The 25,439-nt window shown below is 42.4% G+C and overlaps 1 protein-coding gene across 1 annotated transcript in view; it reads left to right on the top strand.

Moving 5' to 3' along the window:
- The window catches only part of ksr2 (kinase suppressor of ras 2), a 361,347-nt gene that overhangs the window by 83,574 nt on the left and 252,334 nt on the right, over positions 1 to 25,439 (top strand). The window contains exon 3 of the mRNA XM_072247505.1: positions 1,197 to 1,347. Within this exon, the coding sequence (XP_072103606.1) occupies positions 1,197 to 1,347 (151 nt within the window). The remainder of the gene's footprint in view (positions 1 to 1,196; positions 1,348 to 25,439) is intronic.

The following is a 25,439-nucleotide window of genomic DNA, read 5'->3' as shown; positions in this document are numbered from 1 at the left end:
CATGGCACACAGTAGCGTTTGATTTGCTTCCTTCAGATTTCAAGTGGTGGACCTGTGTAGTGTTCCTTTGCATAATATTCTCATGATGCTGAATTCAATTCCATTGTTTTTCTTTGTGTTAGTCAGTAACCAAGAAAATAAAGTGCATCCCCTGTTAGAAAAACCAAGTGTATATCAGAGGTTAAAGTGTATGTAAATAAAGCCTACAACCTTAGGATCAATTACATAGTGAGCCTGTGATTCAGATTTCATTTATCTCAATAAAAATTAGTTAGACCATAAGACTATAAGATATAGGAGCAGAATCAGTCTATTTGGCCCGTCGAGTCTGCTCCACCATTTCATCACAGCTGATCCAATTTTCCTCTCAGCCCCAATCACTTGCCTTTTACCTATATCCTTTCATGACTTGACCAATCAACAATCTATCAATCTCTGCCTTAAATATACATGAAGATTTGGCCTTCACAGCTTCCTGTGCAAAGAGTTCCACAAGTTCGCCACTCTCTGGCTAAATAAGTTCCCCCTCATCTCTGTTCTAAAAGGATGCTTTTCTATTTGGAGGTTGTGTCCTCTGGTCTTAGACTCTCCCACCATAGGAAACATCCTCTCTACATCCACTCTATCAAGGCCTTTCATCATTCGATAAGTTTCAAAGATGTCACACCTCAATATCCTGAATTCTAGTGAATACAGGCCCAGAGCCTTCAAAAGCTCTTCCTATGACAAGCCATTCTATCCTGGAATTATTTTTTGTGAACCTCTTTTGAACCCTCTCCAGTGCCAGCTTATCCTTTCTAAGATAAGGGGCCTAAACCTGCTCACAATAGTCCAAATGAGGCTTTACCATTGCTTTATAAAGCCTCAACATTACATCCTTGCTTTTCTATTCTAGTCCTCTTGAAATGAATGCTAACTTTGCGTTTGCCTTCCTCACCACAGGCTCAAACTGCAAATTTACCTCTGGGGGAATCCTGCGCAAGGACTCCCAAGTCCCTTTGTCCCTTAGTTTTTTGTATTTTTTCTCCAGTTAGAGTTGTGTTCCTAATTGCTTACATCTTCAAAAATTCTTAGCGGTTAAATTCTTAGAGGAGTGAATTAAACTGTGTTTTCATTTTGTCACTGATATTTATGTCTTTGTTCCATCATTCATCAAGTTGCACTTTATAAAATAACCTTTCTGTTAAAATCCTTAGGACATAGCTCCTGATCAGCTGACTCTAGAAGCCCTTTTAGAGATGACCGATGAAGAAGTCTGTGAAACGGTGAAGAAATATGGGACAAACAGTGAAGAATGTGCCAGATTAAACGCTTCATTGTCCTGCCTACGGAGTGTTTATAAATCAGGTGGGCTCACATATCATGTACATACTTTCAATGTAGTCAGGCTGAGCTGTTTGAGAATGTTTGGATTTTATGAAAGGGATTGAAGTTCTGAAAACATTTGTGTTGTGCAGGCAATTAAATATGAAATTAATTTAATTCTCTGGTATAATAAGTAAAAGCATTCTTCCTTGCATCACTAACCTAAGTTAACTAATCTTAGCTGTGACAGAGATTAGATTGCTCCTGCTGGCATTAGTTTTATTAGTCTTGGGAAAGGACTTCACTCTGGAGTTTCGTGTTCCTGAATATTATCCAGTGGGACATGCTAGCAATGTACTTGGAAATACTGTGTTCTCTGGTTGACGAGTCTGCTGAATTCATTATCCAAGTTCATACATGAAGAGTGGTCACTTGGGAGGTATTCATGTCAACAGAAAGGAAAATTGGGGAGGTTATATAACGAATGATTGATTCACTGTTGTTATATTTGGACCTGGTCAGGCAGATTTGCTTTAAATGTTTCTGAACTCTGCTTCATATTTGCTCTAACAAAATCTCTGGTGAAGTGAAAGATCATTAAGTGCTGAATATTGATTGAACCCCCCCCCCCAAAAAAAAACAACGGACTTGAAGCAGATAGTTTATTTAATTTGTGATAATGAAAGTTCTTCACATTATTATCTCTACAGTCACCGGGAAACCAAGGAACCTCGTTCAACCAATCACTTTTACCCGACTGGCTCGGTCATAACAAATAAGTAATCTGGCTGCTGGATGATTTGCTTTCTGTTTTGGTAGCGACCTTCCTTTAAACTGGATAGAAATTTACCAAATACATGCAAACCCTAAATAAGTAACTTTTCCCTTCTTCCCCAAGGATTAATACAGTGCTCTCAAAAGAGAACTGCCAAAACTACTCCAATTGATGAAAGGATACATTTCTTTCAGAGCTAGTGTAGATTCCACAAACTGAAATGACTCCTTCCACACTGACTTCCATCCTCACATTTGCGATCTTGAAGACCAGAGATTGAGGATTATATGAATATAGGAGTCAGAATTTCAATTATTTGAATAATGCTGATGAAATATAAATTTAAAATTATAGTTTGTCAGTGATTTTCTGTCTCTCTTTAAGACAGCAGTCAGAGTGGCTGTTGAGATTTAAATAGAAATTTAATTGCAAAGCTGTAACTTAATTGATAGTTTTTTTTCTAATAGAGTTTCAAGGTACAGTTTCTCAACTGCAGTCCAACTAAAATATTGCTCGAATGTTTGCTTTTCTATTCTATGACTAAACTGTTGTAGTGGCAATGCACCTGTCCATATGTCTAATTTGAGCAGAAAGGCCATGGAGTCTCTGGAGAAAAATGCATTTTATCTTCACTTCATTGAAGAAACTCTGCTAGCTCTTAAATCAAATACAAAACTCAATCATTGTGGGCATCATCAACCCTGTTATCTTGCAAATTATTGCTGCGGATTCAAACCTGCTTCCCTCTCCATGGTCTTTGAACACGCTGTTGCCTCTCAGGCCTGTGCCCATCCCATGACTGACTCTTTCCAAACCATTTTCTGCCTCCTTCACCATACCAAACATTCTACCCCAAAATTACAAATGCCATCAATTGCAATTGTGGCCATGGTAAAACATCCTCTTCACAATTCTTGACTGTTGTCTTACTGGTTCCATCATACTCTTTGATTGGATTTTGCGCCATTTTGATATCTCTCATTCATTTGTAATGCTTCATGTCAGTTAAATGTATTTCAAAAAAATATTTTTTTTCCAAATGGAAGAATGTGCAATAAGATGAATTCCCAGTTACTTGCTTGCTTCAGTACTCTTCATTACTGCTGTTCTCTGGTCTCTAATATTTTGAATTAATTGTGAAATCCAAGGAAAGCTTCTTTCTGGATCTTTCTTAAATCTGAATACCTGTACGACTCTTTTGGGATTAGGAACAATGAAGGTGGGTTGGAACCATGTCTTGAATCCATTGGCAGGTACCGTGGAGCAACACATGGGCTAAACCTTGAACACCAGACAGATATAACCACCCAAATCTGCAGCACGAAGAATAAAACTGGCAACATATTTAAATATTGGTATACTTTCAGAAGCTAAAGTAATATCTACTGTGATCTAACTGATATTTAAGTTTGTGAATGCTTTGTCTGTGAAACATTATAAATTTGTCAGATGTTAAGCTCTCAGTATTTTTCCAGCATGTTATTTTTAAGTGAATGACTCAATAGTTTACTTAAGCAAACTGTGCTTCTTCGTGAACATAAATCTAGAAGTTTTATTCTCTGCTGCAGTGAATTAACATCGTTCCAGACTGGCAACTGAGCTCTATTATAATAAGTTGCTTATAGATGGTACTGGTACAGATTCTGTCAGTCCAGATCTGAGTGACTATCACATTTGCCCTTTAAGGATATAAACTTGGTCTGCATCAAATTAAAATCAACAAGAGAAGCTTGTTTTGTAACACCAAAATCAACCTTACCCAAATCTAGAACTCATAGCTGCTTTCAGTTTCTCCCTTCCTAACATTATTTTGTGCTCATATCATGATTGCACTTAGGAAAATGTCCACGCACCTTTTGTCTGTTAACAAAATCTGATTGATTACTTGTAACCAAACTTCATATAATCTGCCTCCTTGTGGTTGCAGGAAACATTGCCACAGGAATCTATCCAAACACCCAAGAAATTTACCCTATTTCTGACTGAGTTCGCTTGTCACAAACTACATGAAAGCCAAAATCCTCACTTTTACCCTATTTTGCTTTTGCTGCATTCTTGTCTATTATTTGTATTAAACATCCTATCAGTTCACAGTTGCTTTCAGGAGATCTGTACTCGTGTCCTTGAGAGTCTTAAGTCTTACTCAGCTTTACAATTCTCCCAATGAAGTATCCACTGTTCAGCTGCCTCTCGTTGTTGCATGGGAGAGTGCTTTTTACATGTAAATCATGCAAATACTAACTTAACTAATCACTATAGCAATCAAATCTTGATGAAATCTTCCCTTTGTGTTATTGAATTGGAGGCTCTTGTACAGTGCGCACATTAGTACGTTTGATGTTTTCCCAACATATAAAGTGAGCCTAATGATGTCACTATTTGCATCATGCCCATTTCCTCAGAAAAACAATTTCAGTACAATTGGGAGTATATTACATTGGTGATTGTACGTCATCTCCAATGATGACAGGAAACCTGTGTGGGAGAGTTATTAAAGTGAATAAGCCGTTGCATTGGTGCAGTTCCACTCTCTCGACCTCAGAAGTCCAGGTCCCATGGTACGAGCAAGCACCACAGACTTCCTTGGTTGTAGTAGATGACCGTGACATCTACAGTCCCTTGTCATATCCTTCGTTCTCCACAGAGCATTGCAGTACCACCTTCCTAGTCGTTGGATCTCACTAAAGATATAACCTCCCCCCCCACCCCACCCCCAGTCTGCCGGAACTGACTTTGCATGCTAGGATAGGCATGTCTCTATCTCACTGGGGTAGGAGGCCGCCAGCTACTCTCACCAGGTTTAGCCCGTCTGTGGAAGTGGTTTACTGGCAGCGTGCCCGCTGTTATGTGCCAACAGCTACTTGGAGCCACAGGTGAGATTTGAGTGTCCGGTGGGGGCCAAAGGTGAGTGAGCTGCCTCAGAATGGACACGACAAGCCCCTTCACCAGAGGTGCTGCCCCTCTCTGGACACCCCATACACACCATATATTGCATTACTTTGTTGCTGTAATCATAACTTCAAGGGAACTTTGATGACCTCAGGAAACTTGTTCAGGCAGACTGCAGCTGCTCGGACAACTTCCAAAGACAATTGAGTATGCCACTGCCGGTAGAGAGTGCTTACTCCAGCATTAAGCTGCTGTGATACTCGTTTCATTGGTTTATTAATGGTAATCCCATTCTAGCATTTCACTATAAATCTTCCTCACCAAAAAACTCAATTGCAATTGACAACAGTTGCCATGGAGCATCGGTTATCTTCGTATAATGAAGAAAACCAACTGCATGAAATGAAGACACATTTAAACAGCACCATTTTCAGAATGAATTATACATAGAAAAAGCAAGTAATAATAGCACTGGGTTTGTAATGCCCCACTGTCATGAACATTTTATTGATTTCTGAATGGGTTTTGGGCTCCTGACCTGGTATGATGCTGTGTTCTATGTGACTACAATCTGTCAGCCAGAAGTCTGTGCTCATTCACTTGCACAGATGGCTCACAAAAAGTCTTGCCTTAGAAAATTGGCACATGCTGTAGCCCAGGGCCAGTTAAGTCACGGATAATTGGCTCGAGGGTGAGGATGCTGCCCGAGAAACAGTGGTGGGAGGTGATCCAATACCTTCGTGAATGGTGACATCATTGTTCTGAACGTGCCCATTGATGTAGTTGGGTTGGGGGAGTTGCGCTGCTGTCCCTGCAGAAGAGGTAAGTTTCTGTGCACCATTTCTCTACTCAATTATGGTACCTTGCTGCTCATGCTGGAGAATTCTCTTCACAGAGAACAACTGCTCTGTCCTAATGAAAATGAATGGCATCTCACTGTTCGGTGAGATCAGTGATCTGCTCACGAGTGGCCACTCCCTGCTCTGTCTGTTCCTCGGTGCTTTATTACCATCCCTTTGCAGCAATGGCTCGCTGTGCTCCTCAGCTTCATCATCATCTTCTCTTCTCCATCTCCCTGCCTTGACCCCTGGTGCTCCTCCTGTTCTTCCATGTCATTTCTTCTGGCAAAGGGGAAACAGGTGATCTATTCTGTTCTCATACAAAGACTACATGGAACATGGCTGCATGCAAACTGCGGCCAAAGTATCTTTGATGTCATACTGATGATATTGCGGATGTTAATGGTCACGCCTGCAATCTGAAGAAAACACCTACTATTGATGTGATACTTTATATTTTATACTTTATTGTCGCCAAACAATTGACACTAGAATGTACAATCATCACAGCGATATTTGATTCTGCGCTTCGCACACTCTGGAGTACAAATCGATAGTAAATATTAACAAATGATAAATAGAAAACAGAAAAATGGAAAGTAAGATAGTGCAAAAAAACTGAGAGGCAGGTCCGGATATTTGGAGGGTACGGCCCAGATCCGGGTCAGGATCTGTTCAGCAGCCTTATCACAGTTGGAAAGAAGCTGTTCCCAAATCTGGTGGTACGAGTCTTCAAGCTCCTGAGCCTTCTCCTGAAGGGAAGAGGGACGAAAGGTGTGCTGGCTGGGTGGGTTGTGTCCTTGATTATCCTGGCAGCACTGCTCTGACAGTGTGTAGTGTAAAGTGAGTCCAAGGACGGAAGATTGGTCTGTGTGGTGTGCTGGGCTGTGATTTGCAGTTTGCTGGTCTTTCTCCCTATTCATTGTAAGGTAGCCTTCTCTCCTTGGTTCCCTTTCTGTATGGGTATAAAACTATTTGTGTGTTTATTGCTATTCCTCACTTTTTAGTTGAAATAGAAAGAATCCGAAGGATACTGAATAACCCTTTCACTATCATTCCTTTGGGGATTTGACCTCTGCCTGCTGGGTGGAAGAGGAAAAATGTTAACAGAACTGATCACGAGAAGAACTCAACAGGTCAAACAGCATCAGTGGAGGGAAAAGGAATAAGTCAGTGGTTTGAGTTTGGACTCAGCTACAGAATTAAATGGGACAGAGAAGATTGCCAGTACATAAAGGGGTGGGATAGAGGTTGGTAACTGTTAGGTGGAGCCAGATGATGAGCAGATGGGACAGATGGGGGGAGGGGATGGGAAAGATGAACAAAAGGAGAAGAAAAATAGGCAGATTGGTGAGTGTACAGATGTGGAAGGGAAGTACCAGTGTGGTGGTTTGACTGAAATCAGAGAATTCAGTATCTAGACCATTGGTTTGTAAATTACCCGAGCTGAATATCAGATGTTCTTCTTCAATTTCCATTTGGTATCTCTGTAGTAATGGAGAAGGCTGAGGATCCACAGGTTGGAGTGAAGTTTGAAGACAAGGTAAAGTGACATGCAACAAAGGTTTAAGATGCCCTGGCTGACATGGTGCAGGTAGTCTGCAAAGTCGTCCTCTAATCTAGACTTGACTTCACGGATGTAGAGTGAGCACACTTTGCATGCACCAAATACAGCAGACCACATTGCAAGGGGTGCAGATCTACATTTGCCTCACCTGAAAGGTCTCTGGATGGTGTTGAGGAGGAAATTATACCTCCTACAGTTGCAGGGGAAAGTGCTGGATGACAGAGCCTCTGAGAAGAAAGGGAGGGAGAAGAAAATAAATGACTGGTGGTGACCTCTACTGCCAAGATGAACATTCCCATTCTGATATGTCAATCCATGGCCGCCTCTACTGTCAAGATGAAGCCACACTCAGGTTGGAGGAACAGCACCTTATATTCTGTCTGGGTAGCCTCCAACCTGATGGCATGAACATTGACTTCTCTAACTTCCGTTAATGCCCCTCCTCCCGTTCTTACCGCATCCCCTATTTATTTATTATTTTTTTATTTTTCCTTTTTTTCTCTCTCTCTGTCCCTCTCACAATTACTCCTTGCCTGCTCTCCATCTTCCTCTGGCACTTCCCTCCCCCTTTTTCCCCAGGCCTCCCGTCCCATGATCCTCTCCCTTCTCCAGCCTTATATCCCTTTTGCCAATCAACTTCCCAGCTCTTCACTCTATCCCTCCCCCTCTTGTCTTCTCCTATCATTTCGAATCTCCCCCTCCTACTTTTAAATCACTTACTATCTCTTCTTTCAGTTAGTCCTGACGAAGGGTCTCGGCCTGAAACGTCGACTGTGCTTCTTCCCATGGGTGCTGTCTGGCCTGCGGCGTTCCAGGAGCGTTTTGTGTGTGTTGACTGGTAGTGAGATTGTGCTTGAGTGGGTGGAAAGAAGGGAGGAAATGCTGGATATAGAGCATAGAGAAAAGTAATGACCAAGAAAATTGTCAGAGTAAACATGCAGAAAACGGGGATAATATATATGAGGGCTCCATCAATTACTGTAAAAGGAAAACATCATGTTGGGGGAAAAAGACACCATTTTTGTAGCACTAGAATGGAAGAACTCATCTTGAAAATGATGTGACAGAAAATGAATGCAGCAGGGATGGGGAAATTTAGGAAAAGGGATGGCATCCTTACACAAGGATGGGAGGATTCATATGAAAGTTAGTGGGTTTATAAGAAGTTATTAATAGGGTGAGGGTGGGAGTGGTGTTGAAGAGGACAGGGTATGGTTGGAGAAATATTTTATGTCATTAACATAAAACAGAAAATCCTGGAAATACTTAGCAGGTCAGGCAGCATCTGTAGGAAGAGTAACAGAATTCACGTTTCAGATTCCAGACCCTTTGTCAGAACAGAGCATCTTCGACCTGAAATATTAACCCTTTCTCTTCCTAGAAATGTGGCTTGACCTGCACGTTCTAGCACTTATTGTTTTGTTTTAGATTTACAGCATCCAGGGGGTTTTAAAAAATACTTATGTCATTAACATTTTGTGTTTTGCATGTGAAGTCATTATCGAAATGATTTTATTCTTAGTATTGCTACCAAGCCGTATCCTCCTTGTGAATTGTTAGTGAAAATTTAATTCAGTGTATTCCTATGTATTGAAGTATTTGTTTCTGAGCAGATGTTAGCATAAAAAAGCAGTATTTATTTTGGCCTAATACTTATGCAATATTCATATTGAGCTCATTTTGACATGGTAAGATCGCACAATTTCTATTGGCATTGCTTTATACTTAAAAGATTTTTACGCTATTCTAGCCACCACTTGTCGGACTCTACTACTGTCAGACCTGGTATAGGTCTGCTGCTTTGCGCTTGATATTTCTCTTGATTGTATTAACTCAAGATCGTATTATGCGAGTTGTAGAGATATTTCCCTCTACATTGTAACCTCTCACTCCTCAGTGCTATCTTTGTGTGTATTGTGTGTGTGTGTGTGTGTGTACTGGTATCAGGCTGCCAAGGAGAGTGTGATGTTAAGGATTGCATTTAAAAGTTGCTTTTTTGCATTGCTGCACAGCAATAGTGACAGCTATACTGAAATAAATATTAATCTGCACATGTCCTCTTCTAGCACGTTTCTGCCTATCCACATTAACACTGTTTTAAATGTCATATTAGCCAATTTGACTATTTTTGTTGGGTTTGGCTTTAGCATGAAGTACAACAATGGTTTTGCACACCAGTAAACCCTGAAATTCAATTCTGAGGCTATTATAGTGGCTCTTTATTGTAATGAATTCATCCATAATCAATTACTTAACAGCTGTTTCTTCTCTTCAACTTTTCCCCACTTTTTTTTGTTTTCTACACCTTTGTGTTTTGTTCTCAATCATGACCATGTTGTAGCTAAGTACTGTGTAAGGTCATATATATAATATAGCAAGAGTGCCTAAGATACTTTCACAGTACTGTCTTTGTCAATGTGGATTGGGGAGCGAGTTTGTAAATCTGGCGGGAGCTAAGGATCTTGGGAATGGCGAGGGTGGAGGGGTATGGGACAGGTGGCAGAGCCACAGTGCCAGGGGTGGCGCAGGAGCTGACACACCCAGCCCAGATACACCAGGCAAGGTCACTTGATTCCAGACAACACACACAAAGTTTCCACACTGATTTCCAGCATCTGCAGATTTTCTCTTGTTTTGTGATTCCCCACAAATCTTTGTGATTTATTGATCATTACAGAATGTCTTTCGGGTGCTTCATGCTTCCTCCATTCTCCCTTCCCCTTTCCCCAACCATGAATCGCCCTTTCCCCAACCATGAATCCCCTCTCCCACTCTCAGTCCGCATTACAGACCCATATCAGAATCAAGTTTACCATCACTCAAGTTTGTTTTTTTTTGCTATATATTTTAGCAACTACTATTAACACTACTTTCTGTCAGGTACTTTATCATCACTTACTGGTTTAACATGGCCGTACTATTCATCCTTTCTGCTAGAATGCTGGCATTAGTTTTTTATTTAATCTTATAGTTAGTTGTCTTAGATTAATAAGAGCAGGCCTGAAAATGTGCAAGTACTTTTCTATCATCCTAGTGTCAAAGTGCTGATATGTTGTAATCATTATCAATTTTCAGGGCGAGAGGTTTAAAATGCGAGTAGAGGTTGCTGGGGTTTGAGGAAGTAATTCACAGAGCTCAAACAGCTGCAATAGTGGAATATTGGCAGGGTAGGACTCGGATGCACACCCGTAATAAAATCTGCCCTAATGCAACCAATTGTGTTAAGTACACTGACTTTTCAAAATATTGTTAGACTCGTTTCTAGCAAGCAAGTGCTACATGACAGTTAATTGAAGGCAGCTCCAGCAGATGGCATCATCTAGCCATTTGCTGCCTTCTTAGTAATGTCATTTTGTTATAGGTTGTGGCTAAAGTACGTTCCTTGCTATCAAAGCACGTCAAATTGGCAGAGAGCAAGTGGATTTGATCTTGCTCCAAATTTTGCCTTTGCTCTCTTTAGTGGTATTCCAGATACATTGAAAAGGCCACATAGTTTTTTAAAGTAAGTTTACCTAGCTAATATCCCTTAATTACCCAATAATATTTGTGTTACTATACTCAGATGGTGGCCCTCTGTTGGTCAAGGTTGACCATGGGTGTTGTGTCCTCGCCATCTATGTTGTTGGTGCAGTGGCGTCTGTGGCTGGCAGGACCAGTGCGACAGTGGCAGTCTCTGTTGCAAAGGCTTCAGCTCTGCTGAGACCGTTCCATGGGCCCATTTGTCTTCTCCTACTTTTGGGAGTTTTTCTTCACCTGACCTAACATGTATGGGAAAGGCAGTTTCCCGCAGCAAATAGCCTTCACCACATTGCGTCCAGATGTAATCGTATGGTCTGACGCCAGTAGAGAAGTGGTTATTGGTGAACTCACAGCCCTCTGGGAAGACAACATCGATGAAGCCCATGAGCACAAGTTAACCAAGTATGCAGAATTAAGATCAGAGTGCAGAGACAGAGGGTGGAAGTTCTCATGCTATCCATTCGAAGTAGGCTGCCGTGGGTTTATTGCGTTCACTTTCCAGAAGTGGCTGCGTGACCTTGGCTTCACTAGAAGAGAGATCAAGTCAACCAGCAGGGCTGTAGCTGAGGCAGCAGAGAAAGGATCAGCATGGGTGTGGACCAAGTATGTCCAGAGGGGCAGATAGTCAGACAGTGTATACATCTTTTGCAAACCCTTCAGTAATTGCCTAGACACCTGAACAGCAGACTATCTGTTGGATGGAAGTGACCAACAACTCTGATAGAGGCCAATGCCAAGTTTTTATGCTCACCAGTGGGAGGTGGTGCTTTAGCACTGCTGGCCCACCACCTCGAGGGAGTCTTGATCATAAGCGGGCTGAAACCCCTGAAGACAGGTGGCAGATCAACTGATGATCCGACTGGTGATAGCACAGAATAGTTAACATCTTAGTCCACGTGTATTTTAAACTCTTAGTTTCAGGGTGCTTCTCTATATGGTGCGGTTGGCTGGTGGTTCCTCCCAGGACTCAGTGTTGAGGTCCAGCGCCTTCGTGCCCCGCTTGCGTTCGCCCTTGTGCCACAGTTGCAGGCGGCCAGCGGTTCTCTTGTCTGAAGCCAGCTCACCGAGGAGAATGTCTTTTGGGACACTGCCATCCTGCATGAGGCAGGTGTGGCCTGGCCGCCTGAGCAGGGAGTACACACTAGGGGGGGCTATCACGGGAGAGAACCTCAGCATTGGGTAATCTGTCTCTCCAGGAGATGCCCAGCCTTCTCTCCTGCTTAGTGTATGTTGTCTAGGTATCGCTGCCGAACAGCAGTGAGCCAGTTACACAAGCATTGTGCACTGCCATCTTTGTTTTGACTGAGAGTTTGGAGTTCCTCAAGACTCGTGTGGTGAGGCGGGCAAGAGTTGATGCAGCCTTCCTGATGCGCTTGTTTGATTTCTGCATCCAAGGAGAGTTCCCCAGAAGATGGACCCCAGGTATGTGAACTGAGGAACAACATCCAGTCTGTAGTTATCAACGGGAATGACTGTTAGTGCCTCCACGTCTTGTCCCAAGACACTTGTCATCTTCAGGCTGATAGTCAGACCAAATTTCTTGCAAGACTGGGAGAAACGATCCATCAAGCTCTGGAGATGCTGTGGGGTGTGGGCTGCGACTGCTGTGTCATCAGCAAACAGCACATATCTGATCATAGTCTCGAGCACTTAGGTTTTGGCTCTTGGGTGGGCAAGATTAAAAAGCCTGCCATCTGATTTAGTGTGGAAACAGATCCGCTCTGTTGCAGAGCCAAATGTGGACCTTAGGAGAAGGACAAGGAGCATCCGAAAGAGCACTGGGGGCGAGAACGTAGCCCTGCTTGACACCCCTGCATATGTGGAAGGGCTCTGAAGAGCTGCCGTTGTACTGCACAGTCGCCTTCATGTTGATCGTGCTCTGTAGTCTTGGGGGGCAGCCTACCTCGGAGAGGATCTGAAAGAGCCCATTTCTGCTGGCTGGGTTAAATGCCTCAATGAGAAGAATAAATTACATGTAAAAGGGCTATTTTGTTCTCTGCGTTTCTCCTGGAGTTGGCAGAGACAGAAAATCACATCCGCAGTTCACCTTCCAGCATGGAAGCCACTCTGAGGCTCTGGGTAGACATGTTCAGCCAACTTCTGTAGGTGGACCAAGATGGCTCAGGTGAAGACTTTGCCAACAACCCTCAAGAGGGAGATGCCTCTTTATTTGTTACAGTCACTTCTCTCTACTTTGGTCTTGTAGAGAGTAATGATCTTGGCATCCCTCATGTCCTGTGCAACAGCTCCATCTCGCCAGCACTGACAGAGGACTTGATGCAGTAAGGTGGTCATGCAGTGCTCGATCAGGTCTGGGGGAATCCCATCATTGCCTAGTGCCTTCCCTGAGGCCAAGGTCCGGATGGCCTTGCTGAGCTCCTCTAGGGTCAGCTCTGTATACAGTTCCTCCATTGTCAGCAGGTGCTCAATAGCAGCCAGGGCTGAGGCGATGACTGTGTGTACTCTGGAATAGAGGTCAGAGTAATGGTCTACCCATCTCTCCATCTGTTTGCCTCTGTCTCTGGTTACTTCCCCACTGATGGATTTGAGGGGAGCCATCTTGCTCTGAAAAGGGTCGAGGGCTTTCTTGATGCCATCGTACATACATCTGATAATCACTGTCAGTGCTGTGGTCTGGATGTCTTCTAGTACTTGTTGGCATCTGCTGAACTTTACTTCCAGCAGGCCTGAGGACCTGTAGGTTTATTTCAATTGGTGAACGCCTATATTCGGCTAGGACAGCAGGTTTGGCTTCAATGACAGGGGTTACCTCATTGGATTTGGCTTCAAACCATTTGTCATTTGTTTTTGAGGTCTTCTTTCCAAAGATAGCTAAGGCTGCGCTGTAGATGGAATTCTGCAGAAGTTCCCATTTCTCTGTGACAGGGTTTTCAGGCTGCTGGGCGCTCAGGTCTTTCTCGAAGGACTTGGCAAACTGCTTCAGCAGGTCTGAGTGAGATACCTTGCTGACATCAATGCGAGGCTTCCCTTCTTGTTTGGATCGATGGAATTTCTTTGACAGCATTCTGATCGTGCAGCACATCGGCAAGTTGTCTCCGTTGCAGATGGCGCTGTGGTGGGAGCATGTGAAAAGCACGCTGCTGAGGAAGGAAGGAGCTCCTGACCAGGATCAAGTCCAGCTGGTGGCTGTGTCTGGAGTGAGGCTGTCTCCAGGAACAATTGTATTGAAGCTAGGTCTGGAAGTATGACTTGGTTATACTTAAATCATGATAGGTGAAGAATCCAAACAATTACTGTCCGTTCTCATTCATCTTGTCCCCACCAAAGTGACCTAGGCAGGAGGGCCATGAGTCATGATCTGCACTCACTCTGACATGGAAATCGCCCAGGAGAACAAGTCAATTTTGCTGGGGATATTCTTGCTGGTGGCTGCAAGGTTGTCATAAGACCCATCTGATATGAAGCACAGCATGGGATCATACACACTGACAAGAGTAACTTGACCTTTGCTGGTGTTGTTAATGTATTAGCAATATACTTATTACTAATGATGTACTGATGGTTGAAGAATATATCAGAAGAAAACATTGTGAAATGTCACCTTTGTAAACATGTGAACTCTGTAATGATGTGATTACTCTGCTCAGTAAGGATATGTGAACTGAGAGAGGAATGGCTAAATGTAAAATTTTCAGACAATAATCCCCTCACCTGGGGATGTTGGTGTCATGAGATTTTTAGCTTTATAGAGCTTATTTTTAGAATACTTAAGGATCTTTAAAAGCTGTGAATAGTTGCGGTTAACATTTTAGAAATAAGGGCCCAAGTGGCCAAAAAATATTGAAAGAAAAATATGAATCATTCCAGCTTGTTTGTTGAGCACATTAAAATACTGCATTACAACAAAGTCAAACGGATATGTGAGTGCTGCTGTTTAGATTTACAGAAGAACTCCAGTGATCCACTCTTCAGTTGTTCAGAGATACTGATGGTGCACTAAGTGCAGTTTTCTGCACTCTCTTTAGCACATTTGTGACCTGATAGGGTGCACCTTTTAAAAAAAACTAGGGTCCCAGTTCCCGAGCTTCTTTAACAAACGAGTTCCCGGCCCCCTGCTCCAGTTCCCAGCTTCTGTGCTCCCCTTATACTCACTTGAAACCTATCCCGCCCCTCCCCACATTCATATTTTTCTGAATTTCACTGGGTACAATAGTATTTCATTCCATACACCAATGAAATTCAATGGGTTCTTTTTCCCGCTCTCCATAAATGTAAAAACAAAAAGCTGATCAAATCTGTGTTGGAATAACAAACAATAGTTTGGAAAATCTGTCAGTTCAGAACCATTGAAACCTGTACTTTAACCTCTAGTTTTATTTTTATACAATCCTTTATAGTTATTGAATGTTGTCTCACTGACGCAACACCTGTAAATATATATGGTGATTAAAGTTGATCCTTGATCCTTGATTAACAAAGTTTTACTTCCCATTCCTGGTTAGTGATGCTGAACGCCCTTCAAAGCAACAGCTGTGTATTGCATACAACTTCTGACATTCAGCTGGGTACAAAACATATCTGCCATGAGCTTCATGATATTACTTCGTACAAATAATCTGCCTTTGTAATCTGATTATCAAATGAGTTAATCAAATATCCCTTTTGATATGCAGGAGAGGAATGAGTGTAAATTAGCCAGTTATCTATAGAAAAGGCAAACTGGTAAAAGTCAAGGAGAGATAATGTCAACTAAGGCTGATCAGGAAATTTGACTTCGGCATTATTATTTTTGATTGCATTAATCACTGACCAAAACAGACAGTGTTGTTTCTTTACCTAAATATCTGTATTCACAATGAACAGATATAAATCTTAATTGTTTTGTCAAGAACATAAACCATCAAACATAGAATAGTACAGCATAGAACAGGTCCTTTAGCTTACCATGTCAGTGCCAACTATAATGTCAATTTAAACTGATCTCACCTGCCTGCACAAGAGTAGGTCCCTTCATTCCCTGCCCGTTCAACGTTACTACCATATTTGCTTCGACCATCTGCCCTGGCAGCATGTTCCAGATACCTACCACTCTGTAAAAATGTTTGCCTTGTAAATCTCCTTTAAATATTCCATTTTCACCTTAAAGCTATGCTCTCTAGTATTTGATATTTCCACTCTGAGAAAAAGACAATGATTATCTACCTTATCTATGCCTGTCATCATTTTATAAACCACTTACTTACTTACTGCCTGTTACGCTGCTGGTATTATACTTTATACTTTATCGTTGTCAAACAATTGATACTAGGACATACAATCATCATAGCAATATTTGATTCTGTGCTTCCCGCTCCCTGGATTACAAATCAGTAGTAAATATTAAAAATTTAAATTATAAATCATAAATAGAAAATAGACAAATGGAAAGTAAGGTAGTGCAAAAAATAAACTGAGATGCATGTCCGGATATTTGGAGGGTACGGCCCAGATCCGGGTCGGGATATTTAGGGCAGAAATGAAGGTCCTTCATTTCTGGTGGTGTTCACAGCTTCCGTCATTGTGTCAGTCGCTTCTCTTGGCTTTCACTACTGTCATTCGTGCAAGTCCCAGGTGGAGGCTCAGGAATACTGTCACACTCAGATGTAGAAGGATTCTTCATTGCTGTTTCCATGCCAGTTTTGTTTTGTCAGTCAGAGTTGTTAGCCCTGAACTGAAGCCCTGAACCTGGAGGACCAATGGACCACTCTTAGTCTGGCCTCAACGCTTTGACCTGTATGGCATGGGTGACTCTACCAAGAGCCAAAGCATAAAGCCCTGATTCCTGCCAGCATAGTTCCCTGGATCACTGAGGCACACAAGCCTCCAAACAACGACAAGGTTTGGTCCCTCTTGCGGGGTTATAGACTTCTGTCAGGTATACAATCAAGAAGGGGAGTCATTAGTTTAAACCTTTCTCCTCAATTTAGATTAACACGTCATACATCCAAGGTGTCACCTGTTAGATGGGAAAAAAAGCCATGACAAGTTAACAGATTTGGTTTAAATATTTGATCGATACTTCTGTTACTAGATAAATGGAAAAGGCCGCTAATCAACCTTGTGTGCAGTTTTGGTTGCCTTGCCATTGTGGAAGATATCATTAAGCTGGAAAAGCTACAAGCAAATTCTCAAAAATGTTACCATGACTGGAGGACTTGAGCTATAAGGAGAGACTGGATAGGCTGAAGGATAGCAGGCAGAGAGCTGATCCTATAGAGATTTATAAAACCACAATGGACATAGATAAGCAGAACGGTCAGAATATTTTTCCCGGACCAGGGAAGCCTAAAACTGGAGGATATAGGTTTGAGGTGAGAGGGTAAAGATTTCAAAGGGCTCTGAGAGACAGCATTTCTACAGAAAGGGTGGTGGGCATATGGAACAACGTACCAGAGGATGTGGTTGAGTTGGGTGCAATTACAGCGTTTAAAGGACATTCAGACAGGTACGCAGGAAAGATTTAGATGGATCAAATGTAGGGGGAAAGGGACTAGCTTAAATAAGTGGATTGGTCAGCATGGATGAGTTGGACCACTGGACCTGTTTCCGTGCTGAACGACTCCATGACAATGAGTAACTATCATAAAATTGTCCGGTGAAATTATTCATTATTTTTCAAACCTTGCAATGACCCCAAGCCAAACAGCTTTTTAAACATTACTAACCTTCTCCCATCCTCCTGAAGTTTGTTAGTGCAACTTACATAAGAAATTTACAGCTACATCTAAAACTAGCAACAGGAAAAAAAGACCATAGGACTAACTTGATGCTGAAGGAAGATGCCAATTAAACTCAGAAGGTTACACATTAATGTAACAGTTGCCACCTCAAGCTTTCAAAGAATATATCAGTGGTGCTTGCCTAATAGCAACTTTTAACAAAATTCAAGTTCAAATGTAGTTGTTAATCAATCATACACATGTGAAACAGAGTGAGCTATATACACATGTTCCTCTGGGGCCAAGGTGTAAAATACAGAACAGACAGTCACACACAGTATACAGAGTATATATTTACGACAGCACATACAGTAGCATAATAATATTAGCACAAGTCCCTAATAACATTAGCATGGCCTGAAGATTGATTGTGCATGGGATGTTGCCCTGGAGCCATGTTTCTGCAAGAACAAACACATAACAGTTCCTCATCTTGCACAGGGTCAGTCGCAGATCAAAGCAATCCAGCTTGTCTTCGAGGGACTGAGCACTGACATGAGAGCTGGCCTGTAGGAGGCCGGCCTTCATCCCAGCATGGATTCCAGTGCACCCACCGCACCTCTATTTTCTCCCATACTGCCTCTGGCACATCCTCACCTGAGTGGCTGTAACAGGTGACGCCATGGCATGAGAGCCTCGTTCCTGCAACATCCGAGGCCTTGCAGCTGCCCCGCCGTTAGTCTTGCCAATTAACCAATGAACTGGACTTGCAGGATTTAGTATTACCAATGTCAAACAGGGTCTTGTGATCACAAGAAAAACTTTTAAAACAACCATTTGGATCAGGAGATGCTGCTGCAACCAAGCACACCGCTATCTTACCACAATCAAGTACATATATACAAAAAGATAATGGAAAGAGAGGTTATCTATCATAAACTTTATTCAATGGGACTTGCACTGCATATGCCAACTTCTGAATTTCCTCATGTTTGATAAAGTGTTCCATTGGTGATAAAGTACTTTGACGCATGCTAATTAGTGTTGTATACGTACATATGAACAAAGCCTGCAGGTTCTGCAAATATAAACAGAAAATGAGGGAAATACTCAGCAAGTCAAGCAGCATCTGCAGAAAGAGAACACAGTCGAAGAAGAATCACAGACCTGAAATGTTAACTCTCGTTCTCTTTACATGTGTCTGACCTGCTGAGTTTTTAATCTTTTTTCTTATATAAATGGGAGTTCTGTCCGTATCTGAAGAAGAGCATCAAGATATGTTCAAGTGAAGCCTTCTTTCCAGTCTCAAACAATGTACTTTTGACTATCATAAATTGCACCTCAGTATGATAGTGGCATTTACAAACACAGCAGGTAGGCTAATTAGCTCTTCGCTAAAGCTGACAAATTCCAGAGGTAATGTTTGAGTGCAGTATTGCTTCTGTAATTCATAATGGTCTTTTGGCTGATGAAACCTGAACTTTACTTCCAGCACAAAAAGAATATTTCATCCAGTTAGTTTGAACTTCTGCCTCCAATAGAATAGAACAGTGGGAGATAATCTGTAGACTGTTGATCTGAACTTGAGTTTATTTCCCTCCATAGCCCCTTAGAAACTTGTATTCTAGTAATTAAATAATAACACATTTAAAGACAAAAAGCATGTGCCATTAACTACTGGATTGTCGTCAGAGAATACTTGATTCAGCAGTGGTTCAGGATAGGAAAACTGCTATCTTGATCTAGCATAGTTTATATATGACACAGATTGCGTGACAATGTGGCTGACTATTAATTGCCCTTGGAAATGACTGAGCAAGACATCTGTTCGAGAGGCCAAAAGAATAAGTTTTGCCCTTCCAGTGGCGTCCCATTTCATGAAGGATTTAGAAAACCAGTAAAGTGTTGCACTGTTTTCCTCCTATTGTTCTCTTTTCCGTACTACGGAAATCACCTGATTTTTTTTTTTCTTATGACATCTGCCAGATTGTAGAATGAGTACCTAAGCTGTTGCATGTGCACATTTTAAGTCATACTGGCACTCTTTGTAACTGAAGTAGCTCAAAGCTCCTCAGTTCTTTCATCAATCACTTTAACATCAATGGCTTCATGGTCTAAGCAACACATGAAATGTAGCTCATTGTCAGTGATACTAAATAAATGTGCCATTATATGATGTCACTGGTGTGGTATCTGGAAACTTACTGACTTTAATTACTTCAGTTCTAATAACAATGCAAAGTTCTCATTGCCTCTCCAGATGGGCATGTTTAATTCAGATCTTGAGCATCCACCTGTGCAGCTTTATCCAATCTCTGTAAACCAAGTCATCCTGAACCAATGTGATTCTTCCAATTCCTTCATTTAACCTAATAGCTCTTTGAATAAAACATAATTAATCGTAAATTATCCATGGAATATTTCAAAAGCTCATGTAATTACCAGAAGTATCTAATCAGGCCTTGACAACATTCAGGCAGGCAAAAAGAAACCTTGACTTGTACTTTTTTCCAGGATCTTTGCAAAGTGACTTTTTTTTTCTGTGCCATCTAGGTGGCTTACCGGGAACCTAATTCCAAAGACTTATGATCCTTTGAGAGAAAATATTTCACCTTTGCCTGAAATGAAAAAGCAGTTGTTTTAAAATAGTGACCCCTAGGTCTAATTATCTAACCAAGGTGGATAGGTCTTGTCGAGGGTTATGACGAGGCCTATCCACCTTGTCATAACCCTCGAGACTTTATGTTTCAATTAAGTTATGTCTCACTCTTTTGAACTCCAGAGACTGCAGATAATGGAACTTGGAGCAAAAAACAAATTGCTGGATTAACCTATTGGGTCAGGAGGCATTTGGACAGTCAATGTTTCAGATACACAAGGGATTCTGAAGATGCCGAAAATCCAATGTAACACATACAAAATGCTGGAGGAACTCAGCAGGTCAGGTAGCATCTATGGAAAGGAATCCATAGATGTCCTTCATCAGGACTGGAAGGAAAGGAGAAGAAACCAGAAAGATTTATTTCTCCTTCCTTTCCAGTCCGGATGAAGGGTCTTGGCCTGAAACACTGATTGTTTATTCCTCTTCAACAATTTTGCCTGACTTGATGTCTTTCCCCAGATTTCAATTGCTTCAGCAAGTATCTTACCTTTGTTCATAAGACAGCTCAACTTTTTCAAGTATATTTAGTGAACCTTGTCTGAACTGCTTCTAACACATTAGAATCATTAAATAAAGTCTTACGTCACTGAAGTATGACCTACTGATTTTCTGTTTAATTCCCCTAGCAATGAACAATGACAAAATAACCTGTTTTCAGTGATAATAACTTTGAGGAATATTTAAGGAATAAATACTGACAATAATGAAACATAAACTACCTGCTGTTCTTTCAAATTCTTCCATTGGATACCCACGCTCCACCTCACTTGCAGTTTAAGATTTTATCTTGCACTTCAAACCATTTTTATTTCGCACTTCAAACCATTTTAATGACTGATTAGGCCTTAGTCATGTTCTAATTCATATTTCACATAGTTTTATTTTTGCAATCATTTATTTTGTGATGTGAATGCCTTAAAGAGATTCATTGGATATTAAACTAAAGCCCAACTTATACTTCTGAGTCAAATATACACCATAGGTACCACGTACCCTACGCTGTAGGGTGACGTGCACCTCCCCAAAAAATTAACTCACGCGTTGTGGCGACACAGACCACAACAACTGTGAATGGTCCACTTGGTAGCATCGCATTTCCTCCTACACATTTCCGGTTGCTTCTCTCCGCCATGTCTGTACACTGATGCGAAGTAAATGGTTGGAGACGATGAGCCAAATCGTCAAATCTACCTGCCTACATCCGAAAATATTTGAAATGCATTTCCTCGTCCATGTCTCTCACGAAGAAACTCAACACAGTGGCATAGAAACCCCATCGCCAACTAGCATTTTGGCGGTGAATTGCAGAGCGACGCAGACACAACAATGCATGCTTGCTATGGTGTAGGGCTACGCAGTAGTATAAATCAGACCTACGACGTAGCCCATACGCACAAGTATAAATCAGCCTTAAGGATGTTGTATCTGCCCTCTCAAATGGATGTAACCGGTCCTTTGTCACTATTTTTTTGGTGTTCATCCTTCCATGAACATTAAATAAAATTAGTGTCATAACCAGGGGTCATTTGAAAAAAAAAGAATATTTCTTTCAAATAGTACGTGGACTGTATTTCCTCAGTGCCACCTCATATATATACAATGCTCCTTGGATGGTTTACCTTTTATGTCTAATTGTTTGTTTTTGGACTGGCTCTGGGTTTTCGCTTTGTTTTGCAGGTGTCTCGTTTGGGATCATGGGGATTGTTAAACTCTCTTTGTATTTATCACTTTAATTCAATTTGGAATAACTTAATTAGCATGGTATTTTCAATGTCTTGTATTGTACTTGTTGTCTTTGGGGATTATTGCTTCGTCTGGATACCTGTGTTGTCTGATTGGTCCTGAATTCCTGTGTGCTCCAGGGTGTATTTCAGGGGGCCATGCCAACCCCTCTTTGCTGGGTAATTGTGGTTCCTTGTCTGGTGAAACTCTGACTAAGTTCTTCTGTGTATTGTGAGTGATTTCAGCTGGTCAAGATTCTGTATCATTGGTCTGCGCTCTTGTTAGATTTTCTGATTAACTTTTGTAATTAATCTTTCGTTTTGTTTGAATTGTTTTAATGATACCATTAAGAAAGTCTTTGACTACAAGTACCTCGGGTCAAGAATGATGAGTTCGGAGAAGGACATAAAGATACGGAAGGCACTGGCGTGGAGGGCAATGAACGACATGAAGGAAATCTGGAAGTCGAACCTGACCAGAGGGCTTAAAAAGAGGATTTTCATAGCAGTCATAGAGTCCATTCTCACATATGGATGCGAGACGTGGGCACTCACCAAGATGATACGAAAGTCTCTAGATGGTTGCTATACACGAATGCCCCGGATGGCTCTTGATGTGAGTTGGCAACAGAACATGACGAACATCGAGCTCTATAACAACCTACCGGTGCTCTCCACTAAAATCGAGGCGAGAAGACTGCAACTAGCGGGGCACTGTCTACGTCACCCCGAGCTACCTGCCAGCCTAGTCATCATATGGGAGCCCAAACACGGGAGGCTGAACCCTGGGTGTCCTCCCAAAACTATGGTCAACATTCTCCTAGGAGACAGCGGTGCGGCTAATGTAGATGAACTGAACACACTGATGAGGGAGAGGGAGAAGTGGAGAGTTCGTCAGCATGCCTGACGCCGGCCCCCTAGGCCTGAGTCAACGTAGTAGTAGTAGTAGTTTGTTTGAATTGCCGGTCTGTGTGATTCCTGCACTTGAGCTAATGACCTTCACGGTTGGTGTAAAGTAAAATGCTGGAAATCTGAAATAAACACCCAGCAGGTTAAGCAGTATCTGTGGGCAGTGGAACAGAATGAACTGAGAAAGCTTAGAAATCATATGTATTTTAAGTAACAGAAGAGGGAAAGATTGAGAGAACAATGGGAATATCTGTGAGAAATCAAATGACATTAAGTGGTGGTAAGTTTGATAAGGGTTGTAAAGGTTTGTTAATCACAGATGATCTGTTGTTATAAACACAAGAAATTCTGCCGATGCTGGAAGTCCAAAGCAACACAAACAAAATTCCGGAGGAACTCAGCAGACCAGGCAGCGTCCATGGAAATGAATAAACAGTCGACGTTTCGGGCCGAGACTCTTCTTCAGGACTGGAAAGGAAGGGGAAAACAGGGGAAGGAGGATAGCTAAAGGGTATTAGGTGAAGCCAGGTGTGCAGGAAAGATAATGGGCAGGAGAGGAAGGAATCTGACAGGAGAGGAGAGTGGACTATTGAAAAGGAGGGAGGAGGGTCTCCATGGAGAGATGAGGTAAGAGGCCAGAGTGGGGAATAGAAGAAGAGAGGATGGGTGGGGGCACCAATTTCAACCTTACCATCAAACCTGCTGACTAAGGGGGGGGGGGATTGCTATTGTAGTGTGGTGGACTGACCTCTACCTTCCTGAGCCAAGGCGGCAATTCTCAGGCACCTCCTCTTACCTACCCCTTGACGAGGACCCCAGAAAACTATCTCTGACACCGTCACTAACCTCATCAACTCTGGAGAAATCCCATCCACTGCCACCGAACTCATAGTTCCCTTATCCCACACTGCCCACCTCTGCCCTCTTCCTGAGATCCACAAACTTGATTGTCAGAGTAGGCTCATTCTCTCTGTCTGCTCTTGCCCCACTGAACTCGTGTCCTCATACCTGAACTCCATTCTATCCCCTTTTGGTTCAGTGCCTTCCCAGCTACATCTGCGACACTTCTCATGCTCTGGATCTCCTCAGTAACTTTCAGTTCCCCAGCTCCGACCATCTCATTTTCACCATGGATGTTCAGTCCCTATACATTTCTATACCTTATCAAGAAGGCCTTACAGTCAATGCTTCTTTCTCAATAAAGAAACCAAACTTTTCTGCTCTATGACCACCCTCCACATCTGGGAGAACTGGTCCTCACCCCTGACGATTTCTTCTTCAGCTCTTCTTCATTGCACCAGACTCGAAGGGTAGCCAAGGACACCCACACGAGCCCCAGCTATGCCTGCCTTTTTGCTGGTTATGCAGAGCAGCCCATGTTCCAAGCCTTCCCTGATAATGGTCCCCAATTCTTTCTCTGCTGTATTGGTGACTGTATGGGTGCTGCTTCATGCACCCACACTGAGCTCATCAATCTCTAACTTCCTCCCTGCCCTTAAATTCACTTGGTGTATTTTTGACACCTCCCTCCCTTTTCTAAGCCTCTCTGTATCCATCTCTGGAAACCAATTGTCAGCTGACATCTTTTATAAATCTAGAGGTTCCCATGGTTATCTTGACTATATCTCTTCCCACCCTATCTCCTGTAAAAAAAAATGCTATTCCATTTTCTCAGTTCCTCCATCTCCACTGCATCTGTTCCCAGGATGAGGTTTTCCTTTCCAGGACGTTAGGGATGTCCTCCTCCTTCAAAGAATGCAGTTTCCTTTCCCTGACCGCTGATGCTGATCTCAGCCATATCTCCTCCCTTTCCCGGGTTTCTGCACTCACCCCATCTTCCCTCTGTCTTTAGAGAGATAGAGTTCCTCTACCACCTCATGTGCTTTTGTACTCAACACTATCTCCACAACATTCGCCATCCCCAAAGGAATCCTATGACTAAACACATCTTTACCTCCCCCCATCTCTCTGTCTTACACAGGGATCGCTCCCTCAATGATTCACTTGTCAGTTCATCCCTCCTCACTAACCTTCCTCCCGTCACTTATCCCTGCAGGTGACCAAAGTGCTATCGCTGCCCATTCAGGGCCCCAAACAGAGCTTCCAAATGAGGCAGCAATTCACCTGAGAAACTACTGGGGTTGTGTACTGTGTCCAGCGCTTCCCATGAGGCCTCCTCCACACTGGTGAGACCCGTCATAAATTGAGGAACCGCTTCGCCGAGCACCTCCACTCCATCTGCCAAAAGCGGAATTTCCCGGTTGCCAAACATTTTAATTCTCATTCCTATTCCTGTTCTGACATGTTTGTCCATGGCCTCCTCTTGTGCCACAATCAGTCCTACCTCAGGGTGGAGGAGCAACACTTTATATTCCATCTGGGTAGCCTCCAACCTGATGGCATGAATTTTGATTTGTCCTTCTGGTTAAGAAATTCCCTTCACCTCCCCTCTTCTTCTGTTCCCCACTTCATCCTTTTACCTCTTCTCACCTGCCTATCACCTCCCCCTGGGTCCCCTCCTCCTTCCCTTTCTCCTATGGTCTACTCTCCTCCCCTATCAGATTCCTTCCTCTAGTCCAGACCTTTACCTTTCT

The sequence above is a fragment of the Mobula birostris genome, chromosome 31 (assembly GCF_030028105.1).
Source record: "Mobula birostris isolate sMobBir1 chromosome 31, sMobBir1.hap1, whole genome shotgun sequence".
Classification (NCBI taxonomy): Eukaryota; Metazoa; Chordata; class Chondrichthyes; order Myliobatiformes; family Myliobatidae; genus Mobula; species Mobula birostris.
Note: the sequence above shows the minus strand (reverse complement) of the source record. Positions and strands in the feature narration are given on the sequence as shown.